Source organism: Ischnura elegans, chromosome 1 (assembly GCF_921293095.1).
Source record: "Ischnura elegans chromosome 1, ioIscEleg1.1, whole genome shotgun sequence".
NCBI lineage: Eukaryota > Metazoa > Arthropoda > Insecta > Odonata > Coenagrionidae > Ischnura > Ischnura elegans.
In genome coordinates, this window is record NC_060246.1 from 63,590,662 (window position 1) to 63,604,703 (window position 14,042).

Here is a 14,042-nt window from a genome sequence, read left to right on the forward strand (position 1 = left end):
AAAATCATCAAGCATAAAAAATATAACAGTAGAGGACATGAAGGACTGACGCATTAAAGCATTATTTTACCTATAACTGATTCCACTGTGTCACTTGCAGGATAAAATGGTGTGGCTAGAGGAGATACTGATGATACTAAAGGAGCTGAAGCTGATACACTAGAATTTCTTGAGTTGACACCATACATTAGATAAATTGATTGCTCTTGCTTAGCTTTTTCTACAGATCCTAGTAGAGGGTCATTGTCAACTGCCATTATTTGATTCCTAATGCTCTGCAAATAAAATAGTAATCCATTCATTAAGGTAATGCATGTTATTCACCTTTCAGGATATAATAAGAATCGTTATATTTATGCATCCAGATGGTTCTCACTTCTCGATCCTCAATGGGATCCTTGTGAGGTCATAACAATGCCATATTTGTCCAAAATTAAAAGGTGACTGGTGTTAGCTCCTTATATTTCTGATACAACCATCATTAAGTTTCTACAAATGATCCATTTTTAGACACCTAAAAATCTAAAGCAGACAAGATTTTCCCAACCGGGTTGTAACAAATTTATCACAAATTTTATCACATACCACCACAAGTTAATTTGAATGAAAGAGGTTCTCTTCATTGAGATATAAAACTTAGCAAAGTCAGTGAAATGTAACACAGTAGAAGCCCGTTACAGTGTGTACAGCATAAATTGAGAATATAATCATGGCAAAATCTAAGCAATGGCAAAAGGTCTATGATTAACATGGAAAAAAATTACAAACATAGCGAGTCCAAAAAGTCACTTCCCCAGAAAATGCTAATCTCTTCAGAGTGATGCATAACTAATCAATGGAAAATGAGAGGAGTCACTTTTTTACTGGTAACAGTGGCAACAATAACTCCGAAAACAGATGTGTGTTGTTAATTAAGCAAGCTAACGTCTAAGCATCACAAATACACCATATGAAGCCACACAGATTCAATTGCTAAGCACAACTCAAATGAATGGCTACCCGACGAATGGGCACTAAGTCTTTACAACATCTGACCAAGACATCTGATCAGAGTCTTTACAACAAACAGAGATCTGCAACATTAAGGCCAGTACATTTAGCTGATGCAGGGAGAAGACTCAGGCTGCACACCAGGCAGATCGGACCAAACCTAAGAGAGATCTCGCAACAAACCCATTTATTCTAGCAGGTTTGTTAGTCAAATACAAATATGTATGCAATATCTGTGCCATGCCTATTTGCGTCATGCGGCATGAAGTAGTTTAATCAACTCAACACTAGCTCATTAACATTGTTTTTCATTCCTAATCTCTTGGAGTAAAATCCGACAGAATAGATCACCGATTCATGCTATATAAATCCACAGCAAGGGAATCAGAATGAACGCACAAAAAACTACAAGAGGCACAGGTAATGTCTTCACTAACCATAAATTTATAGCCTTTCCTGGGATATTTTTCATAAATTCTGTTTTTAGTCACGCACATGTGAGAGTAGAATGGTAGAAAAGTCGAGAAGCATTCAGCCAATTAATGTGCAGCGCGTGAGGTTGTATTTCTGCTCTTCCGAGACTAAACGATCCAATTGACCTTGGAATCGTAATGAGATAGAGCAAATGAACGTCGGCAGCATTAAACAATGAAGGCTTAGGCTTTAAGAGATTATGACTCATTAGATGTGACTTTTATGCTAAATCACCTAAAATGGCAAAAAAAAAAACGTGAAAATTCGTTTTTAATTACCGATTTCGCATTGTTTTGTGTTATTTCACGATATCGCATCTCACAAATTTCACGGACCTCTACTTATTATTAATAACTATGAACATATTACCATTTTGTAAAATACTTACTACTTCCGGAGCTCTTAAATAATTATTTGGCCTTTAAGTTTTTTGACAATACCTACCAACCTAATTTGGCCAAACAAATCCTTATTTTAATTTTTGATGGACTCATTCTGACACACGAATTTCAGACACTCAACTTCTAAGACTTAAAAAGGAATAATACAAATAACAGTTCTGATAAGCACCTTAATTAATAATGCTGCAGTGTATTCCTAAGATGCAGAGGGCCTACAACAGCTGGGAGGGAATGACGCCATTGTGTTTGAGACTCTCTAGCAGACCCTTCTAGGTGTTGATGCTATTCATACAGAACTCGGGCACCGCTCCATTTCTTCCCCATGAATACCGATGACCTTAAAGGCTTGAGCATAGATCCTCTACGTTGAAGTCAATTTGCCCATTAACCTATGATGGCAAAAATTACTTCTCAAACCATATTGCTTTCAAAAATCTCATTTCCACTTGCTCCACACTTAATTAATGATCTAAATTCACTAATGTCATTCGGAGGCGAGATAAATTACTTCGGTAGGCCGGCTATCTGGACTGCATAACGAGTAATGCTTTTGGCAAATGCGCAACACTGGATTTCGATTAATATATGAACAAAGAAGAAACTTTGAGGCAAGCAATACTATTAATATGCGTAAAATGATAGCAATTTCGTGTTTACTCAGCGCAAGTAACATTTTCTCAAAAGAGCATTAAGGGTATTTCATTAGGCTACACAGCGTTGGGATGTTTCTCTGAGGAACGAATTTGCACCATATCGACATTGTGCTGGGCAAGGCATGGGTGTACCGTGGGTGGAGGCAGAAATCCAAGTCTACATTACATTTTTCCAAATATTTCCTTGCTTAAAATGCTTAAATAACCTTAGAGATATGCCGTGTTTGGTCTCATTATTTTTTTAATTATGTGTACATTAATAATATGTATATCAATATAATAAAAGTATTAGGGCAATTGCTGAAAGTCATTTTTAGACACCTTTTGGGGATAATAGGTCACTCATGCAGCAGTTGACCTCCAGAAATAAGGAACTTTGAAGCGTGTGATCGTAAAAAAAGGTTAGTGGGCGAGAAAGGGGGAGGCGTGAAAAAAGGTTTTTTTTTGTTCTTGTTTAACTTGATATTTTCTTTCAAAGCTAAGGTCTTCGAAACACGAAAAATGCGCGAGCTGGAATCTTTTGTTTGATTTTGGAGAAAAGGAAAGCTTAGAGGGGGGAGGGGAGTGCTGAATGGACGGGGGGACCGTGGATCTTGGGAAATGCGCTTACGTTACTATCCCACGGCATTGAGTTTCTCCCTATGGTAGTTTCATCTCCTGGGGAAGATTCAAACTATTTGCCTGTCATTATTAGCCATAAATGACACATTGTATATATTTCGTCTCATTATCGTCAAACGATGGATAAGGGAAAATTATAAGTCGGGACCGCTATTATTCAACGCTAGTATCCGAGCTATGATTTACTATTTGAATTCGATATTCGCGCTCGAGAAATCTGCTATTCAACCCATCTCTTGTATATACCTATTTGTATTTATATGTTCATCAAGTGAAATAGATGAATGACATTTAATATGCATAGTGCAATTCTAGTATTCAAGGTATTCGAAAATTGAGATATTTGAGTATTCGAGCTATGATTTACTATTCCAATTCGATATTCGAGTTTGGGAAATGTGCTATTTGACCCATCTCTACTTTAAACCAGTGTGTGTTTTCAGCATTAGTTTGAAAAAGTCAGGATTCATTTTAATTAGTTTAATATTTATTCATTTTCAGACAATGGCCCTTCCGAAGAATCAATGAGAACTTGAAAGATCGACTGAAAGCATTTGAAGAAGAAGAAAAGAATCCAGGGGAGGAGCATGTGAATATTGCAAAACACCTCAGGATGCCTGCTGGCGCTTGACAGTAGAGCTGGGGGTAGGCCAAGCTACCGGGGGAAAACAAGAAGCCGGCTGAAGCCGAGGATCAGGTAGAGCTGGAGGTTGAGAACTAGGGGTAGGGCGAGCCACCGGTTGAAAACAAGAAGTTGGTAACGTGAAGCTGAAGATCAGGTGGATGTACTGCTGCAGATTAATGCAACATTGCTTACCCTTTACACAATAACCTCAATTATATTACAATACAGTACAACCTCGATAAACGAGACCCCACGCTGCTCAAATAAACACTTGCTATAGCGAATTATTGCTTTACTGGAGGCGGAGCAAATAAGAGTCAATAAACCTATTGTGAACACTTATACAGGAACAGGATTGGTGCGGCAACAGAGAAATTTCTATCTGATAAACAAGCATAAATCCAGAGAAAAGGCGATGTTTTATGCATCACTAAATTTCCTTTCTTAAATGACAACTATTCAAACAATTTATATTAGCCATACTGAATAAAAATAATGCAAAGCATTGGTTTGTCAACCATTATGCCAATGCACAACCGACGAAGCCATTTTTCTATGTACTTACATTTACTTCTAGTGCATTTACGTTTTCATTCTAATATTTTGATAGTTTCCACTGAATATTCAAAAAATAACTGATAAAACTTTATTGCTGTTATTTGATACATCATATGCATCCATTGGTGTACGTTTTTTGTTCCTGTACATTACGCGGCAGTTATGTGAAATAACGTATCGCATTTGTTTTGAAGAAGAAAATGGTGGAAGGTGGTAGAACAATCCTGCCTCGGAAGAATTTTTCTATCATCCAATGTAATATTTTCACTATCTACACCAAACAGTCTACTAAGCTTGCATAATGATGTGATTAAAATTGCCAATGTTTCGAAGAAAAGGTCCATTTTGAGTGTTATGCCCGTGACATCATTGAAATAATACACATAATAATACTATCAAACAATGTAATAACAACATTATTTACATTAAAAAATCTGCTTAGCATGCATAATGACATCATTAACATTCCCGTTGTTTCAAAAAAAGTTCTATCTTGATTGTTACCCCCGCAACGTCATTGAAATAATATGTTGAGCCTATCCACGGCACCGCAATGAAAACGATTTGAATTAAAATTGGTAATATGAGAAAAGAAATTAACTTGATATTATTTCAGGAAAAATATAATACAGATATTACGCTGATGCCACTTAAGTAAAACAAAAGCGAGCTGCAAGAAACTGCAACTAATATAACAGACATGGGTAATATATGCGACAAAGAAACAGAAAGGCATACATATCTGATGGACCCTAAGGCAAACAAAACTTACGAGCAAGAATTAATTAATTTAACATTCTAAATAATGACTGCAAAACATGAAAAAGGAATGCATATATATGTTTTAATTTAACAAACTAAATGTGCATCATCAGCTCTTCACATATACCATCGCTAAGGTGCACTACCTGCCTCTAGAAGCATCATCGCAAGAAATACCTCATACTGCAACAGTTTTGTCGGGGAGTAGGTTGTAAAAGAGTTCCGTTTCGTCTGCGATATATCTCGCAAGGAATACTTCGTAAGATATTCCGCTAGGATTGGAGTCCTTTCTTCCACGGCATCGGGTTTACACTGCAGGCATCACCAGCAATTATGAAGGGAGGTGAGGCTTTCGTGCTTTAAATTAGTATAACCAACCTTCCGAACACTTAAAAGTTCTCGATTCTTAATCTATCACTGAAATACTTCGCTTAGCCCTTTCTTTGGTAGTTCCCGTAGATTGAAGTCGGCAAAACCACCCAAAAAAAGTTCCTAAAGTGTGGGTATGCTGCCGACTGCTTTCTGCCGCCCGAAGAACAAAAGAACATAGAGCGTTTGCAAATGTCAATGCCACAACATTTTCACCAAAATGAACTACAGTGAGTCCTCGTTTAACGTTGTTGATTCGTTCCTGAAAAACTCGACGTTAAGCGAAACAACGTTAAACGATGCAGTGTTTCCCATAAGAAACAATGTAAAAAATTTAAATTGGTTCTTAACAATCCATTTCTTCGTAAAGAACCCAGAATTTCCCGGGCGAGAATCCAAGGAGGCCAATTATCGGAGCCGTAACTTTAAGCAGACTTCGTGACCAATCGGGAGACACCTGAATCAGGCCAAAATGAAAAAAAATCTGAATCTGACACTCGGAAGCACGAGGATGAAGGGCGAGTCAATTTTCGTGATGATATGAATTCTTTAACACGGCGGAAATCGCGAGAAATATTCATTAAAGATTATTCACTTCAGCATGATAACGATTCATTCGAAAAGAAACGAATTTCCATAACGAAAAGGTTGGGACGTAGGCATTATTAAATGAAATATAAAAACTAAAAAGAAAGTATTTTAATGGCGAAACATCGATATTTTCAGTAACAGAAGAAATTTTAATTGTAAAAACTCGACCTGCAAACCTAAAACTCGACCGATCTCTCCAGCAGTTGCACCTTCTTCAATTCTTTTAATAATACCAAGTTTTTGTTCTAATATCGCCGTTTTTTCATCACGTCAGAAGAACCACCAGGATAGCCACTCTTCTTCGTGGACATTTTTTTCGGTTGGCATCAGAAAAATATACGGATAATGGGTAAATGAAGCGATAATTATTCGCTTGGATGCATATTTAACATACGCTACCCACGCCAACCTTTTCTGTCGAACGAAAATTACCAATCGCATTAATATAGTCTCAATATTTACTATACATCAGATGCGCTTGCGTCCTATTCGCCATTCATTTTTTTTTCATCGCGCATAATTTGAACAACGTTATCGCGAAGCAATAACGACGTTAAATGATCAAGGGTTTCAATTTTTGGACAACGTTATCGTGAAACAACGTTAAACGGGACGACGTTAAACGAGGACACACTGTACCTATTTCAAACAGATTGCTAGCAATTACAGAAATTAGGGACTCTTGGTGATGGTTTTCCACTGATGGAAACTTCCACTATGGCGAGTGCTAACACCAAAAGGGGCGCGTAAAAACGAATTTTTTAACAAGCTAATCATTGGGTCAATTGCTGGTGCCTCGGCTCTATCTTGTAATGGCGGGGGTCTTGCAATAGCCCGTCAGGGTTCCCACTCCACCTAGATAATGAAATTCACGGTTTTTTCATGGTTTTCACTGTTATTTTTCAAGTTTTCACAGTTTGTTTAGGTTTTCAAGGTCTCAATGTTGTCAAATTCACGGTCCATTAATAAGCCAACAATAAGACAATCACCAGCTGTATATTAACTAAAAATTAACGTACGCAACAGACGCAGCAATGCAAAGTGATATCTGCTATGACGTCACCTATCGTTTGCAAAATTCAGTGCCGACTAAAGGCCCAACCCAACCACGCTCTTACGGCCTTCTTCCGTCTGGACACGGGAAGTCCTTTATTAATTCCTTGCCAAGAGATTTTTGTTTGCGCACGTTGTTATTACCGCCGAGTAACCAAATTTCCCTTACCCAATCTTTCTGAGATCGTGGAAAATATTTTATTAAAATTGTTTATGGAATGTAATAAATCAATTTCATATATTATAATGCACTTTTAATGCACTTGGTTTGAAATAAATAAATACCTGCTGAAACATGTTATTTTCACTTTCACTTTATTATTCACATAAACTCAGACGAGGTGAGCGCAGTTTATTGAAATCTTTTACCATAAATTGAAAGCCTATTTGCCGTAGAAATGTTTCCTAAGTAAAATTCCAATGGCAAACTCATATTTCAAGGCATATGGCATGTTCCCTCATTTTGTGTGGGAACCGAACTTTGAGTTACAAATCAGATAATTTTCGTAAATGGTTCATTCTGGGCCCATTAGAAATGCAAGTTATTTCATTCGTTCTTTTTTGAATATAAGCCCATCCCAAACTATCACTGAAATTGAAACCCTTAGACAATATAGCAGACTTCCGCCATTAAAATGGAAAATATAGGTTAATGTGTTGTCATATAGTACGGACCAATTACTACACTTCGAATATTCGTGTGTAGATAAATGAGTAGAATAAGAGTCTGTGCGTGCCTCACCTTAAAACATGATTAACATATCGAATTTGATCAGTTAATCATAGTATTATTACTAAGATTGAGAGATTTTTAAGGTGTTATGGAGGAATTCACGGCTTTTTCTAGGTTTTTTCACAGTAGCCGAAATTCACGACCAATTCACGGTTGAGTAGGAACCCCGGCCATACATGCTTAAAGGAGGTTCCACTGTATACCCATTAGAAAGGAACATATCAGAAGGTCAACTATTTTTGTCACATATGATCCATCTCACAACCAATCACTGCACCAGCAAAAACGGATGTTAAAGGCATTAAAATGGTTTTTTAAGGCATTTGAAACGGCGTTTGATAGATAAGAATTTGTAAATCAGACATAAATCCACCATAGCAGCGTAAATGCCGAGATGGCGTGCAAAAATTTTAAAATGAGTTCCCTTAGGGCATTTCGAAGAGATATTAGCCAAATCAAAAATACGCATAAAGTGTGTACCTATTTTCTTAAAATTCAAATATGCCTGTATGAATCCTGTAAAGAATTTCAATATTTCTCCCCTAAATCCTGAGTTTCCTGTTGCAAAGGCAACCTAGTCAAACATTCCCATAAGAATCGTGTACCCGCATTCATTGTTACTTTAGTCCATCTCCTAGAAAAACGATAGATCGGGGTTCTGCTGTACATGCAATATATCACAACTAAAATTTTGAAATCAAAAATGCTTCACTTTAGACAAAAATAGCTTTAATTATACTCCCGAAACCTCCAGGGAACATTACAAGCATAATTATGGCCCTGAATGATAAGTGATAAATACTTTAATGAGCATGAATATTGATTAATTGGGATTTATGAGAGAGAAAAATCAGAACAACTACAGGACACTCCTGATTATCTTAAGAAAATTACACAATTTCTTGTCTAAACAATTCATAATTGATGTGCAGTTAGGGTCTGAAATTAGGCAGGTATATGTTGAAATAATATGAAATGCATGTTGAAACTTAGTCTTTGACAGAGCTTATTTCAGATAATGTAAATATTTCACAACATTTAAGCGGCCATAAAGGGTGATGAAAATATGCTTATATTACTTTTCAATTCTGTTATAGAGATAAAACTGCATCATTTTGATGAAAAATTCTTGTTTTCTCAAGAGTGCAAGGAAAAAAACATAACATACACCCTATCACCGGATGTAAACAAGAGCTGACATATTTGCTTTACAGTGTCTCCGGACTCACCTCATCAAACCAGCAGCAAGGCTTTTGCTGACTGTTTAATGGCCAAGTGCTTACTTCAAATGAAATAATTATAGTAGACAATACAGTAATTGTGAGAGATGCAAAGGCAAAAGAGAAATATTCGACATCCCATATGCCAGCATATAATACATAACTTAGAATTTAATATCACTGAGAGAGTATAAAGTGATGAGTAAATGAAACGTTCACAGATATTTTCGATCCCTAACTCATTAGAATGTTTTTGGCACTCAAGAGAAATAATTGCACATATGACCTGAAGAGATTATTTCATCCTCTTAGGTACCACAAGAGATTTATTTATCAAGTGTATTTATGTATCCAAAAGCCTTACCTATTGAGCTTTCACTGTATTTAACCATACCCACAAATTCACCAAGTTTACAGCAACCTTTTAGTGTTAATTGCCAGCTAACGAAGCATGTCACATAATCTGTTGGAGTCTAAGGATTCTTCAACAGCTATTTTCATGATAAATTGATAAATGTAACATACCATTGGCTCACTAGTTTTGACTTCATGCTGCTTAGTAAGTTTATCAACAGTTGATGTTGGGGGATCAGGAGGCAAAGCATTAGATAAAATGTCAGCTAAACTAGTGCCAGAATCCAATGGAGCTGCTACATCTCTGGCCACATTCATTTCCTCTGAAATAATAAGAAAAAAAATTTATAAATACAAATGAGAGTAGGTCACAAGAATAGATATATTAATTCCGTCTTCATCAATTTTCTACTAATGGTCAATACAGTAAAATCTCAATTTAACGAATTCAACGGAAACAGGAAAATAGCGACTTTGTATGTAAAGGGTTCGGTTTATGTATGTGTGTTCTTAGTTGCATGTAGAAAGATAAGCAAAGACTTCACTTATATTAATGGCATAATTTACTAATGTAGTAGATACAGTAACCTCCAGTTGAGAATTTTTTTGTAGGAGAGAGTTTTTGACCACAGTAACATATGAAGCATGCCTACAACATATAAAGCCCCTTGCGTGACTGATTGATCAATACAAATTCACTATCAACTCTCAAAGAGCTGGAATTTTGCACAGAGTTGGAAGAACAACTTCACTTTACTTGATTCTTTGACCTGAAGATGCTGGCAGCAGTGAAGCGAAACCGTTGTCTTAAACCAACAACCGACACGGTAGTAGTGGAAGATAGGGGACGTTGGAACCTCAACTCAGCAGAAAACTATGTAGCCACAAAGCAAATTAAAATGTTAACCAAAATACTGTAAAGCACACATTTACATAAAATAGTCCAGAAAATGGGTGTTGAACTCACAAACTTTTATGTGAAATGAATTTGAAATAAAAGATTTTGAAATTCCAGGTAGGAGCAAAAATTCATGAATAATCCCAGGAACTAAAAATTAATGCATAATTCCCAATTCTCCCGGTCACTGAACACCTTGTCTAAAGATGATGTGCAATTTGGAAGTGAAATAAATACATGGTACACAATATTTAAGTGAAATATTTTGCAGTGGAGGTCGTTTTCCAAGCTGGAGTCCACGTTTGGACTTCATTATAGGGAGATTTTATAATTATATGGGGAGGTTTAACTCCATACATTATACATAGAAAGGGTCATGCAGTGGTGCAGCAAGGGAGGTTTTTAGGGGATAAACCCCCCCCCCCCTGAGCTCAGAATTTTTTTTATAAAAATATTTTAATGAGACAAATTTTTTAACTCATATTAGGAGGACGGATGACTTGAAAGCAAAACATCAAACAATTCACACTGCCATGAAACTCAATATTTTGAACATTTTATCTTCAAAATTTTCTAGGAAGGGCCCCTGCACCTCCCTCTTACCTTGGTGGGTACTCCATACCCCCCTTTAGTATTAGTTGCACCTAAAACCCCCCTAGTCTTAATTCATAGCTGCTCCTCTGGGGCCATGGAACAGAGATATGAATTCACTACGAGGAATTTCCATAAAATGAAGAAAGCTCATAATGAGTCCTTGAATCAACAATAGCATATGTGAATAAACATTTACATATATTATTTGATTAACGTAACTTATTAACATTATTAGAAATTGAAGAGAAAGTTCGGATTATCTGTGATTTCTGACAATCCATGCTGCCTCTCTACCCTACACCCTGCAAAAAGATAGCAGCCAAATTTCTTCTGCTGATCACTTTGATTAAAGAATCTATGTTACAATGCATATTAAGGGAGACGACCTCACACGAACCATTTTAAAATGTATAGAAACACAGCAGAAAGGTAATAATACTACCACATTATACCCATCAAGTGAAATAAATAATAAAATTGCCTGAAGTATAATAAGTACAACATAGTGGCATACATGCAACTTGTACCTGCAAATATATACTAATATTTATCACGTTTGGCACTTGGTATACTTTTAAGAAACCAATACAGTAGAATCCTGATTTAAGGTTTTTCAGCGGGGACAAAATTTAAAACATTAAATGCGGAAAAACACTAAATGAGGACCTGCCATTTTTTTCAGGTTTTAGGGTCTGTAATGATTGGAATGGCTTTTTATGAATAAAAAATATTGTTTTAAGTACCTAACTAAAAGGTGCTACATGCAGCAACAAATTCATTGATTAAATGTTCTTTCCCCAATTAGAGTTGGATAATACCTTTCAGGAATCGGCTAAAAAATGGGTAGTAAAAATAAGTAATGAGAGGATGACAATTGTTTTAATGAAATATTTTAAGAAAATTATAATATTCATCAACTTAAAAGCATTCCCACACGGAATATTATTATGGAAATTAGTGATTCCATTTTACAGATATTTCAGTGGCCTCGAAGAAATTTTAAATTTTTTTCTGTAAAAGAGACATGTAGGTGACTATAGCATTTCTAATATAATAAAAAAGGTGCAAGTAGGTACTCGAAAAATCGTCATTGCATCAATAAAGATGAGTGAAATAAAGGGACAACAGAAGATCACTAATCCCGAATTCTAAACTACCGAATATCTAGGAAAAGGGAGGTTCTCTGGAATTTTGCCAATTTAACGTTTTCTGTTGCCTCGGCGAAACGAGCGATTTCTGAGCCTCCTGTGCGCACATTTTGGATTTCGAGGTCATCCAAAAAAGGAGAATCTTTTTTCTAGTATGCGTACAAGTCGATGGTGATTCAACTCGATGATAACACCAGATTCGTTGTCATATATCCGCGGCCTCATGCAGGTCGAATGGAGCCCGGAGAAGTTTCTTACGCGGCGCGCTGATCACCATGTTTCTCGGCAGCTTTTAATAAAATTTGGTTGGACCTTGAATAACGATTAGCTAAACTCTGTTAAGTGAAAAGGTTTAATCTTCAACAGAACTGGATTTCATCTGAAAAATTGTCAGCGACTCTGGAGTTCGGCAATTTCGTCCGAGTTATGATGTCGCAGTCAAGCACCAAAGGATTCCTGCTGGATTTTCGTATTTTTTCGCGCTCATCTATTTTACCGTGATATGTGGTGATTTTTTTCCAGCATGAACGATTTATTTAGAGTCATGGACATGCCGGGGACTGCCGAGAAATATGGTGAGTCGGAGTCAAGGTGATCAGCGCGCCGCGTAAGCAACTTCTCCGGGCTCCATTCGACCTGCATGAGGCCGCGGACATATGACAACGAATCTGGTGTTATCATCGAGTTGAATCACCATCGACTTGTACGCATACTAGAAAAAAGATTCCCCTTTTTTGGATGACCTCGAAATCCAAAATGTGCCCACAGGAGGCTAAAACTGTCAATTAAACTAAAATTGTCAAAACTCCGATTGTCATTCTCTTTAGACATAAAATAGCACCAGATAAATATCTTTGAATCGACTGCGATATCAACCAGCCGCATGTCGATATCTCGGCTCCGGGATATCTAAATTACGATGTAAAATAATGTTGTTCCGTTAGGTAAGAATGTTTTCACTCACGATCATGACAGGGGAAACACTTCCTCGGCTCTTCGTTGTTCCCCCGTGGAAACTGACCTTGGAATGGATTATAAAAATAATCTTCTAGTGAACTGCGCAAATGATATTGGGCCTCTTACGAAAAGAGAAAGTAGCTGACTGGAAAAATATTGGGCCAACAATGGACTGCCAGTAGAGAGTGGAGTAGAAAGGGGCATAAGCCGTCAATTAAAACATTACGAGGAAACCATCATTGTAGCGGCCCTAGGAGGATAACTCGTGTCATCAGTCGTCACGTATCATCGAAGTTCACGAAGTGAAGGATAAGGTAGTTAGAGGTTATCAAGGGATGACTTAGCTCCATTAGATCGGATCTGATTCAAAAAGTGTCTGGTGTTTGGATCAGAAGGGGAGCGAAACATTACGAGAAGACAAATCACCCAGCTTGCGAGTTGAAGGTCCCAGCGCTGCATTCGCGGAAGAAAGCAGTTGAAGAAGCGTTCCCCGGTAGATTCTATCGACTCTTGGTTAACTTTCATGGTACTGTTCTTGTTGATGAGCATAAATTCGAAGATTTGGATGAACTGTCATGAAAAAAACGTTAAATCGGGCAAAAAAATCTTGAGCGGGACAAATTTTTACGACCATAAATGCGGAAAAACGCAAAATGCGGAAACACTAAATACGGATAATTTTTACATTGTCCTAATAGGGAATGAATCGGGACCGCAAAAAATAAACGCTAAATGCGGAAAAACGTTAAATGCGAAGACGTTAAATCCGGATCCGACTGTACTTTGTTTACATAAGACCATAGAAAGTGCATTTTCATGCCACTATTTGCCACATAATAAACTTAATTACCGAAGGTAAAAGCGAATGACGAACCTTGCTGATGCAACATTTCCCACGTCAATGATCATATTTGCCCCATATTTATCACTATCTTGTACAGACCGCTTTTGTGGTAATTTAAGACAATATGGCTCTACTTTTGGCTTAATATGAAAGTATTTGTAGTGATAATTAATGCACCGACACGACCTGGCGGACAA

At 37.0% G+C, this 14,042-nt stretch overlaps 1 protein-coding gene across 1 annotated transcript in view; it reads right to left on the reverse strand.

The window, feature by feature from the left end:
• LOC124162068 (RING finger protein unkempt) overlaps window positions 1–14,042 on the reverse strand; it is a 41,126-nt gene that overhangs the window by 14,489 nt on the left and 12,595 nt on the right. The window contains exons 7-8 of the mRNA XM_046538422.1: window positions 9,576–9,727; window positions 71–275 (exon numbers count right to left, since the gene is read on the reverse strand). Of these exons, the coding sequence (XP_046394378.1) occupies window positions 71–275; window positions 9,576–9,727 (357 nt within the window). The remainder of the gene's footprint in view (window positions 1–70; window positions 276–9,575; window positions 9,728–14,042) is intronic.